The following is a 24,150-nucleotide window of genomic DNA, read 5'->3' on the forward strand; positions in this document are numbered from 1 at the left end:
AAATCGGAGAAGGTCATGTCTGATGTTGGAAGAAGGGAACACCAGATATGGCCTTCCTCGATTTGGCTAAATTTTATATCTAACGTGTTTCTCAAGCTTTAGCGAGAGAAACGCGTTTAAAAATTATACATTATAAAACAAGAAAATTTTTTAACGTGTTTTTTTCGCGAATACTTGTGAAGCGAGTTCTATAATTTTAGTATGTGCCAGTGGGACGACTGAATTATTGTATACATATATTAAAATTCAGCTGAAAGGGTCCAGTCTTGATGTTTTCCTTGTTAGTTGAATAAATTAATGTGCAATATATAGTTGAATATTTTATTTTATAGTTATAATAATTATAAAACTGTTTAATTACAATAGCTTTGTACATTAATTTTACATATAAAATTTGTATGCTGTGTCACTTTTATATTAGTTATTACCACTATATTTCTCTCTAACAATGAGTGCTGGTGAAAGTTTTTTTTTCTTAGAATTATTTAAATAATTTTTCAGTATTGCTATGTACATTTCAAAATCTTCCAAAATTTCTGTATAATTTTATGGTAAATATCTACATAAGATCAGTTCTTTCAAAAGTCAATGATCTTAATATATGTTGTCAAAGTCATGACCATGAGTGATCTCTAATAGGTTTTAGCTGTTGCTCGTTATTTATTAAAAAATTGTTAATAAAAAATATTTAAGAAATAATTAGCTTCTATCAGTATTAAAAAACATAATTTGTTATATACATATATACATATAGATACAGTGTGTTTAGAGGGGGATTCGATTTTGCATGCTAAGCAAGGTTCATGCCATTTCCGTTCTGCTCAGATCCAACTTTTCATGTGAAGTAAAGTTCATCCCTTTTCCCTCTGCCTAGGGAGATGTCTTTTCCACGCAAAAGGAATGTGGGCTGGAACTCGTTTCGCGTAGAAAATCTGCTTTAAAACATAAATTCTCTGCTTTAACACTTTTTAAAAAGTTATATAAGAAAATAATTTATGTTTTTAAAGCAAAAAATTCGTATTTTTTAAATAAAGAATTTGTATTTTAAAGCAGAGAATTTATGTTTTTAAAGCAAAGAATTCATGTTTTAAAGTAGAAAATTTGTTTTTTTTTTAAGTAGACTTTTTTTCTAAGCAAAATAATTTTCAGTCTACGCTCCTTTAACGTTGTAGTTCTTAACATTAGTTGCGTTCAGCAGAATGTTTATTTTGTAGTTGGAAGTTGTCTTCACTTTGATTGCATTATAGTTTTAGATCTATTGTAGAAGGATGATTCTACCTCATCAGATAATCATAAAACGATTGCAAAACTGTTATATTCTACGCAGTCTTTATAGCAGAAATAAGACGTTATTTTTTTCAACTTTTTTTATTAATAACTTTTTACCAAATAACAAGCAGAATTGCCATAGATCTGGAAAACCGAGAAGAGTCATGGCAATTTAAATTGGTCATGAAAAATTTTAAAAAGTCAAGGAAAGACCCCAGATAGCCAAGTCTGCCAAGATCACGTATTACTTAACTTATACGTTTGCAGAACTCAGTAGCCGCGCATGATCTGCCGTCGACATTATCTCAGATAATGTCGGTAAAAATTCTTGGCAAAAAAAATTGATAAAGAATGATTGAGGATAGAATTTCATCAATTTGTATCGTTTTCTATAAGTTTATATAATTTTCTATGGACTTTGCGAGCATCACGATTGATCGAATATTATATGATGAATCCTATTACATTTTATCGGATTTTATATGTACAAAATTTCTATAAGATCTGATTCAAATTAGTAAATTCACGAACTAGATTCCATATTCAAAATAATAAGATTTTTTCTATCGTTCTCTATCAACTTTTTTTTACCAGGGATGTACATAGCATAAAACAAACAGTTCCAATATCAAGACATATTATTAAAAAATTCTGCAGAAATTAAACAGAAGTTTTTAACATAAAAATAGTATCTTTGAATTGCATGCTGTCATGATATGTCATTAGAAACTAAGCATAACTAATACAGAGCATAACGTGATATCATATTATACAAACAAATGTCGTCAAAAGTCGAATTTATCTATTTGCACGATGTAATGGCGAAAACATAACAATCAATATGCTGTCTTAAAAAATAATAGCAAAAATACAGCAGAAACTCGGCACAGAATTGATGTTATTCGGACTCATAGTTCTTTTGTTTACCGTGATGTAACTATCGATATTTATCTCGAACTTAAATTTCTATCGTGGCCAAATATAAAGACTGCATAACGCGGCTAGTGAAAATAAAAATGTGTATTTTCCTACCAGTAAGTTAATTTAATTTCTGATACAATTCCTACCTTGGCGGAAAAATTTTACGAAAAGATTTTACATAGATTTAGATAAGATCTTAGAAATTCTTAGTTTTTCATAGATATAGATAGTGGAACGTAAAGTGGCGTTGTTTGTTTGAAAAACCAAGAAATCCTTCGCTCTCAAACAACTCTATGTCCCGAATATCTACAAAAAATGAAAAATTTCTAATACAAACAAATCTCACTCTACATCTTAGTACAAATATCTAGGAAAAATTAAGAATTTCTAAAATCTTGTACATATCTCAATCTATATATCTCTACATAATTTTTCTGTACTTTTTCGTAAACTTTTTTTTCCGTTAGGCTATATAAAATTCAGAACATTAAACTGATTTTTTTATAGACTGTAACAATTTCTGCTGTGTTTCTGCCATTAGTAGCAGATATGACACAGGGCCATCAATTTTCCTTCTTTCGAGCGTTATCAGCATTTGTGACGACCTTACAGTTATGACACCCAAAAATGAGGAATTAATATGGCTATCGTCGTTTGCGATGCATTCCAGCCGACATCTTTATCTTAAATATGGGCCATATTTGCCCATATTTGCCACATGCTACGTTTGGCTACGTTGTGTGTTCATTGCGTTGCGTTGACTTCGTGTCTTTTGTACGCTTTTGTGTAGTATTGTGTCGATTGCGTCGTGTCTGAATATAGCATCCTTGCTGAGATACAGGCAACAGCGAAAAGATGGACAGGTAATTATCATTCCGTTTTTATTGAAAATTCAGTTGAAAGTACTTGATAAAGACAAAAATGATAATTATCTGTCCACCTTTTCGCTGTCGCCTCTATTTCAGCAAGAATGCTGTATTCAGGTCCGACGTAATCGACGCAACACTATGCACAAACGTACAAAAACTAACGAAGCCAACAAAACGCAATGAATATAACATAGCCAAACGTAGCATGTAGCAAATATGGCGATAAAGATGCTGGCCGGAAATGATAACAGCCATATTGAATATTAGTTCCTTATTTCCGGTTGTTATAGCCATGAGGCTATAACCACAAATGCTTGTAACGCAAAAACATGGCAGTTTGGTGGTTCTGATATGATAGACTAACTGGTCGCAGCAGAGACTTGCATATCCTGCTGCAAATTTTTACAAGAAAAATTCTTGTGAAATCTTCAAGAAAATTTTCACATATGAATTTCGGACAGGAACATACAAAATCGTATAAAAATATATTACATACGATACCTGTAGGTAAATCAAGAATCTTACATGAATCTTACACCCATGTTACATAAATCTTATAAGCATGTTACATGAATCTTACGTGCAGATTACTGAATTTCGCGTGCATATAACGTTAATCTTGCAAGAATATAACTGGAGTGTTATTATGAAAATATAACAAGAATACTACTGGAATTTTATGTGATTTATTGCTCGTATCCCAGTAAATAAAATGGAATAGAACAAGCAAAGAGTTGAATGAGATTTAAAAGAATTCATTTTGACTAAAAATTAATACTTTTTACACAAATTGAATAACGGCTTCTGGATTAAATCAAACTTAATTTGGGAAAGGAGCATATGAGTAAAATGTTTACGTCACCCAGGTAGCAAAGTGTTGTCTATTTAACGTCATTAATTAGTCATTTTTATAACAAACGTGACATTTAAAATAACATCCAAACATCATAAAAATGATGTGGATTTGTCACAGGTACATAAGTCGACGTAAAAAATACGTAATTTTTTGTGTGTTATTGGTAGCAAGATGTCGTCCATTTGGCGTCATTAATTAATTGTTCTTATGACAAATCTATACAGTTCCTAAGACGAAGTGAAAATTACAAAAATGAACAAATTTGCTAGGTATTGAAGTTATGATATTCTAGCAAATTCAATTACTTTTGTAATTTCCACCTCATTTTAAGAATCATAATAAGCTCCTTAACATTTAAACATCGTAAAAATGACATGAATTCCTATTTCTTATCACGCACACAATGTCACACAGCAAAAATCATCATTATTTTCGTATTATTAACAGAATAAATGTATGATGTTATTAATTGATCATTAATAATTGTTACTAGTACGTCGACAATTGGCCATTTATTAGACGTCATTAAGTATGACATCATAAATAAATGACGTGATTAATTGATCAAAAAAAGGACGTCATTATTACGTCTTAAATAGGTCACGTCAATAATTTAAAATGACTAACTATCGACAACGTCAAAACAACGACAGTTTGCTACCTATGCAGTTATTATAGCAAAATTATAATTTATCATTAAGGCAGTGATAATATATGTATGTTTCGACTTTTTATATATATTCAGTCATCTTCAGTATTCTAACAAATTTTTTAATTTTTCTTAATTCTTTTTTATTTCATATATTCAATCCAGTTTCTGTTCATTCAATAATTCCATTTTGTTTACTGGGATTGATATATTTATAACTTTGGAGCGATCATGTAAAAAAATTGTTTCTTAAGAATATCTTATTAGGCTAAATTAGCTAAAATAGGTTAAATTAAAATCTTTTTATTGTATAATATAAATCGTTGTGTACGATTCATGCCAGATTCCTGCATCAAATTGAAAGATAAATTATTTCGTAACTATATATTTTTTAAGACTGATACATGATCCTGTATGTAACACTTAGGAATCATACATAATTAATATCATATTGTTGGATGATTCCGTAAAGAAATTATTTTTTGATGAGCGACTAAAATCTGTTGGAGTTCATTTACGGTCATGACCTTGACAACATATATCCAGGTCAATGACTTTTGAAAGGACTGGCTTTATGTAAATTTATTTAATTTTATAATTTTTAGAAAAATTTTTAAATATTTTATACCAGTTGGAATATTTTTCAGAAAATCTTTTCTAGAATTCTTTATATGTATAAATTTTGAAATATTTTAAGATGTTTCATTTATAATTTTCGAAAAAAGAAATTACAATATTTGAAAAAATTTAAGGCTCCTAAGTAGTTACATCTTATAAATAGTCGTGAAAGATATGTAAAAGTAAAAATGAGTTACGCATGCGCATTAAGTAAACGTATTTCACGTACCTTTTATCTTTTTTGACTAATTACTGACTATCGGGGAAAAAAGGGAGAGGAAATAGAGGAGATAAGGATAACATCGACCCATTTTTATAAGTATTTTAAAGTGATCTCGTAGTTTCGTTTTATCAAAATTGTCTTTATTTACAAATGACATGTAACAAAAATTAACGTTATTTTTCGCTCGTGATATCACAATTCAGTACGCCTATGTCAACTACTCAGGAGCCTCAAAACTTTATTTTCAGAAATCTCCAATTTAAAATCTAAAAAAATTAATAAATTTAAAGTATGAAAAATTCGTAAAAATATAAGATATGATTAAAAAATTTTTACTAGATATAAAAATTTGTTTACTAGTTCTACGCAAAATCTTGTTTTTCATTAATATAGTTTTTAAAAAAAAAAAAAGCTAAAAATACGTAATTGCAATGTTACAACTTCTTTACAATTTTTCATATAATTATTCAAAATTTTTGTATAAATTTCAAAATTTTTTAGAATTTTTGTATATAATTTTATAATTTTTTTAGAAAATTTTTTAGTTTTTTTTAATATAAATCGAAATATTTTTTAGAAATAAAGTATATGTCTTATTTTTAGAATTTTTCATATATGTATGTATATATACGTATGCATGCGTGCGTGCACGCGTGCGTGCATGCGTGCGTGCGTACGTAAGGACATTCTTTGTCAAATCGGACATTTCCTCTGTCCAGAATTCAGTTCAAAAAATTTCTTTCTAGGCTCAAATTGTACATATGTCTGCTTTTTTTTAGCACTCTGGCTTTTTTGGAAATTGAATATGACGGCATAATATGATGGCTATTGTTCACGAAATACCGATTAAAAATTCTTAAATCATCACTCAAATAGGCTAAGATTCGTTCGATTTTCATGAATATCAGCCAAGAAGGAAAGAGTTAAAGAAGCCTACTATATTATCTGGCCTATATTATATATATATATAAAGGGTGGGCCATCTATTGGTACGTTTTTGAATTTCGTCGTATGGCAACACCAAACCGAATGGCATACTGTAAGGCCAGTAGAGGGAGCCACATGAACGAAATCGTTTTTCATTCTTGACGCGGATACTTTTAGCTTCACAACAAAAAAAAAATTAATAAAAAATATCAATGTATGCTCATTTGATCGCATTTTTAAAAACGTACCAATAGATGGCCCACCCTGTATATATATATATATATATATATATATATATATATATATATATCTTATTATGTAGTCTCCTATTATATTTATCTTATCTTTTTGAATGTATTAAAGAATTTGGGTTATTGCCATGTGTTCATTGCTAATGCCAATTTCGTTAATCTTGCCTTTTATTTCGTCAGGGCGAGGAGCGCACTAATATTATCAAGACTGCTAAGTATACATAAATTGCATTGTTCTCGAAATAATATTTGCCGAAACGATAATAACTAGTATAGTTTTAATTTAATCAACAAAAAATTTTAAGATATTCACAACACTTTTTGTCCCAATCAGTACGTGAATTACAGCCGTCATGTTAGGTCTATCATACTGAATTTCCAAAAAGAACAGTGCTAAAGGAAGTAGACATGTATATTTATAATTTGAGCTCAGAAAGAAATTTTTTGGTTGAATTAAATTTTGGACGGAAGAGATATCCAATTTGATAAAGAATGCCTCACACACACACACACGCGCGCACGCACGCACGCACACAAACACACACGCACGCACACAAACACACACGCACGCACGCACACACGCACACACGCACACACGCACACACGCACACACGCACACACACGCGCGACGCACAAACACACGCGACGCACGCACGCACGCACGCGCGCGCGCGTGACATATACACATATATAGGATGTGTCAAAAGTCTGGTAACAGTCGAATATCTCGAAAGTAAAGCATTTTTGAGAGATATATTTTAGACAAAAGATGTAGTCTTTAAAAAGAGCGATTCACTGATCACATCCCCTTGACCTTGAGTGGCGTCGTCAAGGTCAGGTCGATTTTTTTAAATGGAACTCTCTATTCTTTATTACATATTCTTGTAGCTTACCTTGAAAGCTTTTCAAAATACTAAATAAAATAGTTTTTCATTAAATATTTTTCAAGTTATGAGGCTCGAAAGTTATACCATCTTCATTGGTGTTACTCAAGATGCCCAAAACGACGGTTAAAACCTCTTGAAAATTGTTTTAGATCATGATCTTAATCACATTTGTTACGATGAAAGTCATTGAAAGTTATTCTTCTTATTTTTATTTTTACATAAAAATGAATTTTAATGCAAAAATAAAAATATAAGAGGAACAACCTCCAATGGCCTCGATTTTGACAAATGTTATTTAAATCATAATCCTGAACAACATTCAAGAGGTTTTTAGCAATCGGTCAGACACTTTGAGTAATGCTAATAATGGCGGTACTATAATTTTCAATCCTCATAACACAAAAAGCACTTAAAAAAAAATTTATTATATTTTGAAAAGCTCTCGAGGTAAGCTACAAGAATATGTAACGAAAAATAGAGGGTTCTATTAAAAAAAATTGACATGACCTTGACCTGGCCTTGGTCACCTAAGGTCAAGGGAATGTGATCAGTAAATAGACCTTTTTAAATCCTACTTTTATTGGAAACATTTTTCTCAAAAATGCTTTACTTTCGAGATATTTGACCGTTTCCAGACTTTTGATACGCCTTATATATATATTTTGTTGAAAAAATTTCGCTAAAATTATTCCACGTTTTGGATCACTTTTCGGCGAAATTTCAGTATTTCAGAAAAATTTCAGTTTAATTTCAACGATTTTTAGTTGAAAAATTCATTTTTAGCAAAATTTTAACAAAATTTCAGAGAAATTTTAGTTCAGTTTCAACGATTTTTCAGTATATTTGTTGAAAAATTCACTTTCAGTGAAATTTCAACAAATTTTTAGTGATTTTGCTGAAATGTTCCAAAACGTAGAATAATTTCAGCAAAATTTTTTTACCAGGGTATATATAACATACATGGTATTTGATAAGTAACGATCAATCTTTTGCATGGTGACAAAATAGACTAAACTGAAAAGAAAAGTCCTCTAATAACATTTTGCAATTTTCGCAATAGTTAATAAGAAATTAATTGCTAAAAATTGCCGAAAATTTGTCTTCAATAATTTTTTACTCAAATACTATTAATTTTATAGAAAAACTATAAGAGACAAAAATTGTTTATTTTTTTCTCATAAAGTTCTGATAATTTTTTTAGAATTTTTAAATGTTTTTTAGAACAATAATATTGATAGAAATAAAACTGTACTAAAAAGTTGATAAAAAATTCTGAAAAAATTTTTAGAACTCTATGAGAAAAAAATAAACAATTTTCGTCTCTTACTGTTTTTGTATAATGTTGATAGTATTTGAGTAAAAAAATTATTGAAGATCAATTTTTGACAATTTTTAGTAATTAATATCTTGTTTACTATTGAAAATTATAAAATGATAGTGGACTTTTCTTTTCAGTTTAGTCTATTCTCCTGTGTAGAAGATTTATTGTTATCAAACATCATGTATATATACATTATACACATGAATTATGAAATATTTTAAAATCTTATTATTTTATAATTTTTGAAAAAATTTATGAAATCTGAAAAAATATAAGGTGTTTTTTAAAAGAAATCTTTTCATAAATTTAAAATATAACAAATTCTTAAATATATTATGAAATAATAAAAAAATTTTTTACCATGGATTTAATTATAATGGATTTAATTATAAAAATTGTCGTAAAAGAAAATTATTATATATAATTGTATTTTTCTATAAGTTTTTCTGCAAATTTCTCAGGGAATGTTCATCGTTTCTTTGCCGTTCGCCGTCTTACGTGGCGGTTATTGGGCGATCGCCGCAATGATCGGCATCGCGCACATCTGTTGCTACACCGGCAAGATCCTAGTCGAGTGCCTCTACGAGCTAGACACAGTGACAGGTCAACGTGTACGCGTACGAGATTCGTATGTAGCCATCGCCAAGGAGTGTTTCGGGCCGACGTGGGGCGCTCGTGCCGTCAATATTGCGCAGATCATTGAGCTGCTGATGACCTGCATTCTGTACGTGGTCGTGTGCGGTGATTTGATGATTGGTACTTTCCCCGAGGGCGCCATCGACACCCGCAGCTGGATGATGCTAATCGGCATATTCCTGCTGCCACTTGGCTTCCTCAAGTCCTTGCAGCATGTCTCCGTATTGAGTTTCTGGTGCACAATGTCTCACCTCTTCATCAACGCGATCATCATCGGTTACTGTATCCTGGAGATTGGTGACTGGGGCTGGTCGAAGGTGAAGTGGACGATTGACATGGAAAATTTTCCGATCTCACTTGGTGTGATCGTCTTCAGCTATACATCGCAGATCTTTTTGCCGACCCTCGAAGGCAATCTCATCGATCGCTCTAAGTTTGACTGGATGCTAAATTGGAGCCACATCGCTGCGGCAGCGTTCAAGTCGCTCTTTGGCTGGATCTGCTTCCTAACGTTCCAGAACGATACACAGCAGGTGATCACAAACAACCTACACTCAGCCGGCTTCAAGGGCCTGGTGAACTTGTGTCTGGTTGTCAAAGCGGTGTTATCGTACCCGTTGCCATATTACGCGGCTTGCGAGCTCCTCGAGCGCGCCTTCTTCCGCGGTCGACCGAAAACAATCTTCCCAACTATCTGGACAGTGGATCGGGAGCTCAAAGTCTGGGGTCTGGCTTGGAAAATCGGCGTAATCGTGTTCACCATTTTAATGGCAATCTTCATACCACACTTCAGCATATTGATGGGTTTCATCGGTTCTTTTACCGGGACCATGCTTTCGTTTATCTGGCCCTGCTATTTCCATTTGAAGTTGAAGAGGAACTCAATGGAGTGGAGCGCCGTCGCTTACGATTGCTTCGTCATTTTCCTTGGTGTTCTCTTCGGCGTTATTGGCGTCTACGATTCCGGCTCCGCACTGATCAATGCCTTCGAGATTGGCCTGCCCTTCTGAGCGATCTCACGCCAACTAGGTCGTTTCGTTGTTCTTATCTGTAGCAAAATGATATTACGGAAACGCTCTCAGGTCGCAGGAATATTGTTTCTCGATTTTAACATGTTGCTCGGTGTATGTGCAATAATTACTGATGCAAGCAAGAGATTACAGAAAATTTAAAATAAAGGCGATAATTAATAGGAGAATTTTGTGTTTTGGAAAAATTAGAAATTTTTCTGAAAAACATTCAGCTCAACAATCAACAAACTGATTTTTTATAAAATGCTAATATAAAATTAAAAAAATATATCAGGTCTGTTAGATAGTGGCTCGCGAGTCAGCCGCGCCGCCGAGCATTTCCCCTTCTAACTCGATCTGTCGGCCGATTTTAAGGACAATTCAGGGATTTTTTTCTTCTTTGCTACATTACGTTATGTAGCAAAGAAGAAAAAAATCGAAGTTTCCTATAGTTTACTATAGGGAGTAGGGTCTACTTTCCGACGACTGACAGCCGTCCCTGAAATCAGTCAGCGAATTGAGTTGGAAGGGGAAGCGCTTGGCGGCGCAGCAGACTCGCGAGTCACTATCTGACAGGCCTGAAACATATTATTGTAAAATTTTTAAATATATGAATGCAATTTTATAAAATTCCTTATATCGAAATGTCTCTAAATTTTAAATATATCTGTGAATCGAGAATCAAGTATTTCCTGTGCTTAAAAGCGATTAATTCGCGTATGAGAATTTGCGTTTGTGTAATTCGATTTTTTGTTACGTATTATTCTAATATTTATTATTTTTGCGGAGTAAAACTTGCGGTTATGTTTCTTTAAAATAATTTTTATCCGATAATATAATTAAAATACAAGAGCATCACCTTCCATTTGTGTAAAAACACACTTCAATCTTAAAACGAGTCTTCCAGAATAATAATGTCTTTCAGAACAATAATATTGATAGAAATCTAACGCAAGATTTATGCTTGTATTCGTAATGGCATGTTTAGTTCTTTACATTAAATTATACACTTAAATCATTATGAATTAATGATTTCAGGGCAATGTACAACACATCATACAATTTTCGCAATTATGATAGCGAGTGATGTTTAGAATAGAAACGTGAAAATCAAAAGACGAAAACATAATTGTTTTCTAAAGCTACTAATTCTAATATTTTTTCCAGAAGAAAAAATGGCTCGCTAAAGAGCCATTCAAAATTCTGTTGTACATTTCACATGTTGACTAGGATTGCGAATCGCGTTTCTACATATAACATAAAAGATTAATCCTCCGATTTACCTTGCATTCGGAAACCTTTAGGTAAAATGAGAGATTCAAGCGTGCATTGAATGTGACAATAAAGATAACAATGTCTTCCACTATGCTGCAGAGCGCAGCCTAACTAGTAGTTGATTACTGTTACAGTTTTCTGGATTTTATAATTATATCACTGCGAAGTTATATACTAGGGTAGTCATATGAAACATAGCGGATGAAAAAATCGAACATTGAAATCAACTAATATGTTAATTATCAACTAATATGTTAATTATCATGGTTGGCAAAGTACTTTATATTGTGAAACCAGATGACGGTTGCTCTGTTCATCAAATTCTTTAGGCTGAGATTGAACCCATTCGCAAACAGTCTCCTGCACTGCTGTATTCTGATAGAAATTTCTTAATGATTCAGATTTTTCTTCAGTACTCCGATTCTGTAACTCTTAACGATAATTCGATAACATTACGTTATCGTTGCACAGCTTTTTTACATGTATAATATCTATTCAACGACAATATAATGATATCGAATGTTGTTAAAACTATTTAAAATAACAAATTAGGGTACAGGTCTCTAAAGATGTAGAAATTGCATAGCGACATAATTCCGGTGAGAAATATTGGAACACCCGGCTTACAGTCTAGACTTGTCGCCACGCGATTTTTACATCTTTGAAGACTTAAAGAAGAATCTGAAAGGCAGGAAATTTTAATCGGACGCAACAGTGCAGGAGACTGCTTATGAGTGGATACAATCCCAACCTAAAGAGTTTTATAAACAGGGTATCCTGTCGTTTGGTTTTTTAATAACAATAGAACGAGTATCTTGTCAATCATAGCGATTATTAACATATTAGTTGATTTTAATGAATTTTCCATCCGTAATATTTCATTTGCCCTAATACAAGGTGTCTCTGTATATAGTGCCAAAACTGCTACAGCGATTTTAGCACATAAAAACAATTCGGAAATGTCTAATAAATATATTATGTCCGATTTTAAATGATTTTAGAGTTACTGGATATTGAAGTAAGAAAACATGAATCGTAGATGTTGTTTAATGTTCGTTATTCTATTATCCTGAATCTTTTTCTGATAGACTTTTCTGATAAAACTTTCACTTGAACAGGACATTTGTTCTCAAAATCTAAACAAGTACATGTTAAGGATGACTTCTTGTGTGAACGTTTCTCCATGATCACTATTCTCATTGGATTGGAAGAGGCCAGGACACTCTTATTAAATGGTCAGCAAGAAGTCCCAACCTCACACCATTGGATTTTTTTCTTTGGGGACGAATGAAAGATCTAATCTACAAGAATGAGATTCAAATGCAGAACAACTGATACTTAACTGATACTTAACACTGCCGATATCATCCGTGAAACTCCAAATATTTGTCATCAAGTCTGAAACAATTTATTAATTCGTACTAGAAACTGTGTCGAAAAACGAAGGAATTATTGAACATCTTTTGTAAAGCATTAAATAGAGTAACGAACATTAAACAACATTTACCACGATCCATGTCTTCGTACTTCAATATCCCGTAACTCCAAAACTGTTCGGAATCGGAGATATTCGGAGATGTTTATTAGACATTTTCAACTGGTTTTTATGTGCTAAAACCGCTGTAGCAGTTTTGGTACTATATATAAAAATATATATATATATATACATATATATACATATATAATATATATATACAGGGTGAGTTATTTTAAGTGATATACTGAAATATTTCGAAAAATATAAAAGATACGGAAAAATGTCTTATACAAAAGTTATACTAGGAGGAGACAAAGTGACTTTGGTTGACCTAGAAGATGTCCTTAAAGTCAGGTCAAGATTACCTAACATTTTTTAACCTCAAACTTTAACTTTAAACAACACACTGGTGCGAATTCGCATCAGCAAATTTCTCAAAACATTGGTATTTAAAAAAAAAATCTTTTTTAAATAACACTTTTTTTTATAACTTAATAACAATTTAACTAAATTTGAGTTGCATTAAATGTTTTGTTGAAAAATTTTACTCCTAGAAAGTATGGTTTTGAAAATATTTAAAAAAATATTATCATAGTTAAATAATCGAATGAAATCACAAAATCCCAAATCGCACCAGTGTGCCGTTTACAGGTGTTGGGATGAAGTGTGCCATTTAAATCCCGAAATAAATTAAAATGCTCTTTTTATTTTATTTAAATTAATTAAAGTTTGAAATTTTCGTCAAAAAAATCAAATAATGATCAATCTTGTAATGATCCCTGGGCTAAATTTGAAAACATGACAGCATATCTGAACGTAGAATTTTCTATCCTTTTTATTTCTGGAATAAAAAATAGGAGTTTCCATTTGAAATGACACCAGTTAACAACTATTTGGCGGGTGATCAATATTAACGTGGTCAAACGGAGCTTGATCTGTTAACCTTCAAGTCCCATAACTTGTAAAGTTCTCAGAGAAAACGTATTTTAGTATAGTGTTTTAAAAAAATCTTGACATATATGAACATGAAATAAAAAAATCAGGGTTTTCGTTTAAAAAATTTTAGGTATCCTTGATCTGACTTTAAGAACATCGTCTCTAGGTTAAAGTCATCACTTTCTTTCCCGGCAGTAAGCAACTTTTGTATAAAATTGTGAGTTATTTGTCTCTAACCAAAGAGTACACCTGTCACAGTTCAATCTACTCATTTGACGAAAAAATGTATTTGGATCACTCTTATTATTTTATCATATTACTCAAATAAGTTTTATATTCAATTGGTTGACTACTATATATGTGCATCAATTCACTTCATTTCATAAGAATTATTTGTTTCTTTCTGACCAATAAACTGAGATGAATCTAAGGAACCTTTTTGATATGTTGAATGGTTGACATCATAATTGATACACTACTTGTATAAAATAGTATTAATTCCGTTAAGAATGACTTGAAGTAAGTCGAAACGCGTACATTAGGGTAGATCCACAATTTGTATCTTTTAAATCCTTGCTTTAAAAGGCCATAAGCCGTAAGACGTAAATTGTAAGTGACGATATATCGGCCACAGAACTTATACCTTTAAGTCGTAAAAATTGGGTTTTGCTCAATTCGCTTAAGTCTAACGCTAAAGCTTAAAGACTGCACAAAAACAGAAATTATTGTTACTTAATCTTTTTCAACTTATGACTTAAGGCCTTTCTGCTTAAAAAATCCGATAGAATTAGATAGGAAAAAATTCTATCTGATTGGATCGTGTTTTTGGTAAATTTTAGATTACTTATATGAAATATATGATAGATTTTCTATATTTCTCTATCGTTTTTGTTATATAGCTTATATATCGTTTTTAATCAATTTCTATCTAATCATGTTTTATCAAAATTAATAATATTCTATCGTGTTTTTGGTTCGTAAATTTCAGGTTATTTACCTGATATATTAATAGATTTTTTATATTTCTCTATCGTTTTTGTTGCATGATTTAGATATTGTTTTTAATCAATTTCTATTTGGTCATGTTTTATCATTATTAATAGTATTGTATCGTTTTAATAGTAAATTTATATTATTTTTAAAAAACTTTTTATAATTATTAAACTACAGTTCTTATTCTTTATTATTCTTTTATGAAATTAATTGATATTTTCACATGCAATTTATTAATTACAATTATGCACCGAAAATTTATAATTTTTGAAAACGCATATCGGAAATGACGGGATTCGAACCTAAGATCTACGGGATGATAGTCTAACACTCTAACGCTGAGCTATAATCGCACGTTTGTCTGGATACTTTAGTATGTGATAGTTATAGAGACATTTCTAGATTAAGTTACATAGGTTCTTATAAACATTATATTATGTTTATCATATACTTTAAATATCGTTTTTAATTTTTAATTTTAGATTGCCTGATATAGATTTCCTATATTTCTTTATATTATTTTTATCATATAGCTTTTTATATATCATTTTTATCATATAGCTTTCTATATATCATTTTTATCATACAGCTTTCTATATATCATTTTTATCATATAACTTTTTATCGTTTTTAAACAATTTCTATCTTGTTACATTTAAAATGAAAAATTAATAATTAATAATATTCTATTGTATTTTTGAATCATAAATTTCAGATTGCTTATCTAAAATATTTGATAGATTTTTTATACTTTTGAATCATTTTTGTCAGCTCAGATATCATTTTCAATCAATTTCTATCAAAATTAATAATATTCTTTCGTATTTTCAGTTCGTAAATTGTAGAATCTAAAATTTAGTTGTAATTGAAATTTACGATTAAGAGAATATGATAAAATATTACTAATTTTGATAAAACACAACTAAAATAATTGATTAAAACCGTTTAAGTTGTATGATACAAAAACGAAAATAAAGGAAATATGTTGCATACTTTAGACGAGTAATCTGAAATGTACGATTCAAAAACACGATAGCATATTATTAATTTTAATAAAAGATGACCAGATAGAAATAGATTCAAACGGTATCTGAGCTATATAACGAAAATCATAGACAAATTTATCAAATATAATAGGTAAGTAATTTGAAATTTGTAATTAAAACAACATTTAAACTACGTAATAAAAACGATATAATGTTTATAAAAAACTACATAATTTAATTCAGAAATGTCCCTATATGTTAAAATAAGATAGATATGTTATGGAAAAATTACCGTATTCTACCCTTGGCAATATAATGTGACATTTATAGGTTATTAAACATAATTAATTATTCAATGACCTAAATGAATACTTAATCATATAACAACAGTAGGATAATTTTTCTATAACATCTACCTTTAAATATATAGGGGACGTTTTCGGATTAAATTGTATAGATTCGTATATATAATATTATCCTGTCGCTTATTTTATATTAAATCAGATAATGTGACAAAGAAATTTGTGTATGCAGTTAATTATTCTATCGTTTAAATAAAATAAGATACAAAATCATAAAACTTTACAGCTTTGTTACGTATGCTGAAATCTGCGAAATAATTGTTCAATGATCTGAAGAATGTCACATTATATTGCCAACGATAGGCAGTACAATAATTTTTCTATGACATCTATCTTATTTAAACATATAGGAATTAAATTATATAAGTTCGTATGAACATCCTTTTATTTATTTCTTATTAATTTGATTTAATAGTATAGGATCATATAGAAAAGCTTGTGATCTCCGATAAGTATTCTATTGTTTATTTAATATATGATATAAAACGATAGAAATTTATAATTTTTTTATCTGTCGTGATTTTAATGTCCGATAGGTACAATAGGTCCTAATAAAAATTATACAGGATTTCTATCAGATTTTTATAAATTTCTATTGTTTTTTTATCGGTTTTTTTAAGTAGGGCTCTTAAAGCAAGGTTGTGTATCTTTATACGGACATCATATTATTATATTATTTATATATTAAAAATGGACTTAAACATACCTATTATTATATGTACTTGCGCACCAAGTATTGTGCTGACTCCTACTTCTTTTTACATTTTTGTCTTTAATTTTGTATAAAACATTTTTCTGTATCTTTTATATTTTTCAAAATACTTTAGTGTCATTTAAAATGACTCACCCTTGTATAGAGGATGTCCCAAAATAACCATAAAATATCTCGTGCGTGGATAGAGCAGACTAAACTGAGTCGAAAAGTCCTCTACCATTTTGCAATTTTCGTACAAGATATTAATAACTAAAAATTGGTGAATATTCGTATTTAATAATTTTTTTATTCGAGTACTATCAATTTTACAGAAAAAGCAAGAGATAAAAATTATTTCTTTTCTTCTTATAGAATTCTAAGAATTTTTTCAGAGTTTTTTATTTACTTTTTAGTACTGCATTTTTTTATTGACAATTATTTTTATCAACATGAGAAAATGCGGTATTAAAAAATTCTGAAGAAATTCTCAGAATTCTATGAGAAAAAAATAAATAATTTTTGTCTCTTGCTATTTTTCTGTAAAGTTAATATAGTATTTGAATAAAAAATTATTGAAAACCAATATTCGGCAATTTTTAGTAATTAATATTTCGTTAATCATTACGAAAATTGCAAAATGGTAGAAGACTTTTTGAGTCAGTTTAGTTCGCTCTATCTACACAAAAGCGCTTGGTAAACAATTGCGGGATACTTCCCCCCCCCCCCACATACACACACACACACACACGCAATTTTCATACGATGCGTTGAATTGTGTATCGCGACACAGCGACCTCATCAAGCTATATTAGCGATGTATACGTTAGTCGATGATCATTCTGCCGAATAACTTTGGAATGACCCACCATGCCGTCTTATCGTCGTATAAACGAGATGCAAAGCAATGCGCAAATAGTTATGTACAATTGAGTACAATTAGTTGTATAATCCAACGTCTTCCAAGATTGTATAGAAGATCATTAGTTTAAGGAATATAGATGTAGTCGTTCCATGAAACTGCAGAATGCCGCGATGATTTGAAAAGTGTTTTTATATATATTTTGTGAAATTTATCCTATAAAATTACTACGATTAGCATCACTAGATTCTTCAACAAATTATTAAAGGATACCGTACTAATCATATGAAAAATGTGTTTAGTTAAATCGGCTGAAATTGTGATATTTTGTAAATTAAAAGTATAAGATGCAATTTAAAGTTTTCTTAGATAAAACCATAAAAATCGATAAATTTTGCTTTAGTATCATTTGAAAGTCGCTATCTTGAGTAAAAGTATTTTTATCTAAACTATTCATTTTTTGGTAATTGCACCTTATACTTTTATGTACCAAATAATGAGTCGAATAAATTGATGTAAAAAAACACATAAGTTATTTAAAGAAAATAAAAAAAATAAAATTTTTGGTTTAAATTAGTAGGAGTTCTTTAAGTATTTAATTTAACACACATCTTTATTCAACTTTTATTATTATTTAAAAAAATGCAATTTGCAAATGCATACTTGCAAATACTGTAATATTTTTTTAAACAACTATGTGTTTTCTTTATATCAATTGATTCATCTCATTTTTATTTTATACATAAAAGTATTAAGATATAATCAATATTAGAAATTAAATGTCTATAACGGTCGAAGCTGGACCTTCAATGCTTAAATAATTATATTCAATGTGAATTATATATATATATACTATATATAGTATGTATGTACATGTATAACATATTCGTAGTCACTCAAACTGCGCGCTGAATTGATTTTCCGGGTTTTCTGACTTATAAACGCAATTAAATTACTATAATAATATCACGAATTAAATTAAATTGACAAGCAATTTTTTAAAATAATAATTTGGTGCTTAATTAGGCATCATATTAGAAAAATGTTAATGTACTGAAAAACTGTAAATAAATTTATTGCGAAAAATATTACCTCAGTCGGGAGTCGAACCCGGATCTCTTGTATGCTGTACGAGCGTCCTAAGCCTTTAGATTACCGAGGATCCGAAATGGAGCATTAAAGATCCAGCTTTGACCATTATAGGCATTTAATTTCTAGTATTGATTGTGTTCTCACATATGCGGTCTAAAATAAAGATTCTTAATATATTGTTTATTAAAATATAACTGTAAAAAAAGAACAATAGATAAAGTTTAGTAGATGAGTTTAGTAGATAAAGATACATTTCAGTCTGATTATATCCAAAATAGCAACTTTCCAATAGAGCTAGAATAAAATTTGTCTATTTTTTATGGTTTTGTTTACGGAACCTTTTAATCAACATCGCATAATCCACAAAATATCGCAGTTTATATTATTTGACTGAAATCACTTTTTTCATGTGATTAGTGCGGAATCTTTTGTACATTTTTGAGCTTTTGGAATGCGCACAGTTTTTTTTTTGAGATGATTATGTTTAGTGATATCTTTAATAAAAGTTTTTCTTATAATTTTTCAGAATTTCTATATATAAATTTAATAATTTTTCAGAATTTTTACATAATTTTATAACTTTTTAGAATATTTCTCTTTTTTATACAAAATGGAATACTTTTCGGAAATGGAGAAAGTCTACATCTTTTTTAAAATTTTTTTTATGTATTAATTCTGAAATTTTTCTAGATTTCTTTAGATTCATAGATTACAAACTTTTAAAATTATTGATTATGTATCATAATATTGATTTGGGTTCACAAGCTTTTGGATATTTTATAAAATTTTTCGTAAAGAAATAATAGAAATCTTCTATAAAAAAGTATTCTTTATAAAATTTTTGAGAGATGCAGCGATCTTTCGATCGTTAATCGTTTCGTTTTTTTTTTCTTGAAGTCATATCGCGAGCATTCTGCACAGACATGAAAAATTCTCAGACTAATTAAAACGCATTAATAATTGCGAAACGAGTCTTCCAATAATATGTCTTCCAGAACAGTAATATTATTATAATAAAAATAATAACAGTATCAACACACTATGATAACAATGTATTATTACTTTATTGAACAAAGATCTTTGTCGAATGATATTAAGCGTTATATTGGAGACCTATAGATGTTAAGAGTTAACTTACAAGCTACGATCATGCATAATTGATGTTTCATATCGATGAATATATCAATGACACAAAATGTAAGTAAAATCATGCTGTTCATGAAATCAATTTAGATCGTTAACGAAGGATCATCTTACTTCTTTGTATCAATAATAATTATCAAAGATGATTGAATAAGAATTGTATTGGGATCTTCTCTTTGTGATTATCGGACGATGATCGTGAGTCATTGTAAATGACTCACCTTGTAAATTTTAATTTCGCTTTTTGATATATCGTCAAACAAGTCTTCCAACAATGTTTTTTAGAACGGTCTCTCTCTAATCAGACTTGAAAGAAAAATAGAATGCCACGTAAAATCCGTCGAATGAATTTAGAAAGATGATTGTTTCAACTTAAATTATTGAAGCTATAATGATGAGACACCTCGAAAATTAATACGGACGGAGGCGAACAAGACTTCTAAAGCGCTTTTTGCAGAAATATTTATATTTTGCGGCGTTTTAAAGAGAGTAAATCTCTTTGATGTTGTGTAGGCAGAATATATCTATAAACGTTATAAAAATGATGTAAAGCGGCCTCCGTATTACGAAAAATATAAAAATACATTATCCATATGAGTACAAGGGATAATAATATATTAACAACATTTTACTGTATTCTTTATTTGTACTTCACTATGATATAAACACGTTTCTTTAGAATAATTATTTACAAGAATTCGTTTTTGATACGAAATTAATAAATTTCTCTTGCTTACTCATATATTTGTATAAGGAAGAAAAATGAGGGATAAGTTAAATAAATATTTCGTTAATTAATATATGTTATATACGTATATGTACCCAGATAGTAACATGCTAGTAGTGCGCAGTATGCTAGCAAACTCAATCATAATGATGCAGCAGAATTTCATCTGCTGTTTCCTTATTAAGCTTAGTTTTTAACAGCACAATTTGTCAACATAAAACAACGACAGCTATGCAACAAAGATCGAGCATTGTACGCTATATTGTGGCAGCAAATATGTAGCAAATATCGAATAGAGTTTGCTATATCAAATATTGACAGCAGAAAGACAGTAGAAATCAGGCATAATCAATATTACAATGTGACAGCGAAAATGCGGCAAGCCTATAGCACAACTTATCATATCGAATAGTAACAACAAAAAACACAGCAAAAATCGAGCATAGCCTGCCATGTCACGACGTGACTGCAAAAACGCAGCAGATATACAACGCAATCTGCCTTACATCAGCTGCTGAGGACAAAAACGCAGCAGAAATTATGCATAATAAATAAATATATTTTATCACACGTTTAATTTTTATTAAATAAATGCATTTTTATTAAGGAAGTACATTTTAATCAAAATAAGATTTTGCAAAGTAGATATTGTACTTTTAATTATTTTGCTTCTTAGGTAGTGTCAATAATTGATTGAATCACCGACGAAATACTATTAAAGAACGTCAAACCTGGATAAATTTTCGGCAATGTAAGAAGGGCCTTAAGAACTCGGAGAGTTTATTGAAGAACACTTACAATTACGAACATTATCGATAATTGATAAATTGCTGCTATTAATATAAATATTTAGTTAATACATTATCAAATTCATGACTTTTTTATTACATAAATGCTCCATAAATAAACAATTGTAAACCTATAATACACTATATATATTGTCGAAAAATTAAAATTTTTTTTCTGCAGTTATCATTTCTGTTAATAATCAAATTTTGATGATGACACTTAAAATTACAATTTTAAAGAAAAATAAAATATCATAATAAATAAATTGACTCAAGATTTGCATGTATTACTCACGAGGTGGAAGTGCAAGGAATTTATTGAAAATTCCACATATCGAAGACTGCTCACAACGGATGGCAATATTTCTAGGGCTTATAGATTAATAAAAATTCATAAAGCTGATAATACCTATTGAAAGTGATTGTATCTTCGTTAAACAGTCCATTTTACTATCTCTCACTTTACTTACATAACATTATCAAAAATAATATACCAAATGTTTCAAACCACATTAAAGATAGCTTTCATTTGTTTGACATATTAAATGACAAACAATTAGAATTTAACTATGTTTTAGCTTCTTTTGATATTGTGTCTCTCTTTACAAATATACCTATTGATTTAGCAATTAATAGCATTAAAAAAAAAGATAGGACCATATTTCTATGAGGACAAACATTTCTAGAGAAGAATTTATTATTATAGTCAATTTTATACTAAATTCACCTTTTTTTCGTCCGATCAAAGAAAATTTATAAACAAGTACTTAGCACTCCAAATTGCTCATAATTGCAGATATTGTACTGCAAGATCTTGATAAAGTGGCGATCACAAAATTACAAATACCACTACTGTTTTATTTTCGATATGTTGATGACATTCTTCTTGCACTTCTATCAGATACGAACAATAGTACACTGAGCATTTTCAATTCTTTACACACAAGATTACAGTTTACTATGAAGGTTGGTGTTAACGATACAATATGTTTTTTTCTGATACAACAATTATCATTGACAATCAGAGAATCATTTTTGATATATATCACAAAGCAATATTTTCGGGCAGGTTCTTCAATTTCTATTCAAATCACCCTCTGTCACAAAAGAGGCACAATTATTAGTTTTTAAACAAAATATTCTATCTGTTACACCCTCTCTTTCAACAACAAAAATTTGATCGATGCAATTCACACTTTTTTTGAAAATGATTATACTCTCTTTTATTTTTTCCACAATAGAAAAAAGATTAAAATTTTATACATTGAATAAAAATACTATGCATAATTTACAAATTAAAAAAAAATATTTTACAATTCCCTATGTACATTCCATCTCAGAAAGTTTTTTACCTATCTCTAACATGTTTCATTGTAAACTAGCTTTCACCATCATCAATACCTTAAAAAATATTATTAAGAGAGGTAAGGATAAGTTGGAATTCGTTGGCTTTCGAATCAAAATGTTGTATATAAGATCTCATGTGATGGTTGTGACGCCAGCTATGTTGGTCAAACAAAGAGAAAACTAAGTATTAGATTGCGTGAACACATTTCGGATATCAATAAAAAGACAGGCTCTTCATCTGTTATATCCGATCATCGCGTTAATTTTAATAATTTCAGAATCATAATTTTGGAATGATGTGAAGATTTTAGAGTGAGTCTTCTTATAACAAAAGATTGATATCTGAAATGATTCACATTAAAAGACAGAGATAAGATTTAAATAAACAAAATGATACTGAATTATTGCCAGAATCCTATATATACTCACAAATCATACAATCTCTTTCTCCCTCATAGTTATCTTTCTTTCCTCTCTATACATCCCTCCTCCTATGTTCCTTCTATCTATCCCCCTTCTTTAATCTCATTTCCTACTATTTTCTAATATTAATTTTACTTTCCTTCTCTGAAAGTCATTTTAATTTTATTTTGTCTAACAACGTCGAAGATAAGAGACATCGATCTTTTTCTCATCGTATTGTCTATTGCATTTTATTCATATTATTTAATTTTTTGGATTGAACTCTTAACTACAACTATGGAAGGTATTTTTCTTATTTAATTTTAAAGAGTATTTAATTATTTTAATTGAATAGATAGATTTACATTGTACTTTTTTAACTTTTACTTATATCGATATTGTATTGTCTCATCAGATTATATTTTTTTGTCATTCTTATAATCTTACATTATTATATTTATAGCTGTAATGAGTTATATTTCGTTCTGGATACCAATATATAATCATACACCGATGTTCTTTTGTACAATTTTACTAACAAGACGAAGATTCTTTAATTATTGTTACCAACAGTTAGATGTCTTGGCATTGCGAAGTATATTTTTATTTGCCATCGACTGTCCATAGTATAA

General features: G+C 29.7%; 1 protein-coding gene across 2 annotated transcripts in view; it reads left to right on the forward strand.

The window, feature by feature from the left end:
* Positions 1-10,604, forward strand: part of LOC108756051 (vesicular inhibitory amino acid transporter) — an 18,026-nt gene extending 7,422 nt beyond the window's left edge. For both annotated transcript variants that reach the window (XM_018499610.1, XM_018499609.1), the window contains one exon: positions 9,253-10,604. In XM_018499610.1, coding sequence (XP_018355112.1) covers positions 9,253-10,437 — 1,185 coding nt within the window. In that variant the 3' untranslated portion in view covers positions 10,438-10,604. The remainder of the gene's footprint in view (positions 1-9,252) is intronic.
* Positions 10,605-24,150: the final 13,546 nt, after the last annotated feature.

This window comes from Trachymyrmex septentrionalis, unplaced genomic scaffold (assembly GCF_001594115.1).
Source record: "Trachymyrmex septentrionalis isolate Tsep2-gDNA-1 unplaced genomic scaffold, Tsep1.0 scaffold91, whole genome shotgun sequence".
NCBI classification, from domain to species: Eukaryota; Metazoa; Arthropoda; class Insecta; order Hymenoptera; family Formicidae; genus Trachymyrmex; species Trachymyrmex septentrionalis.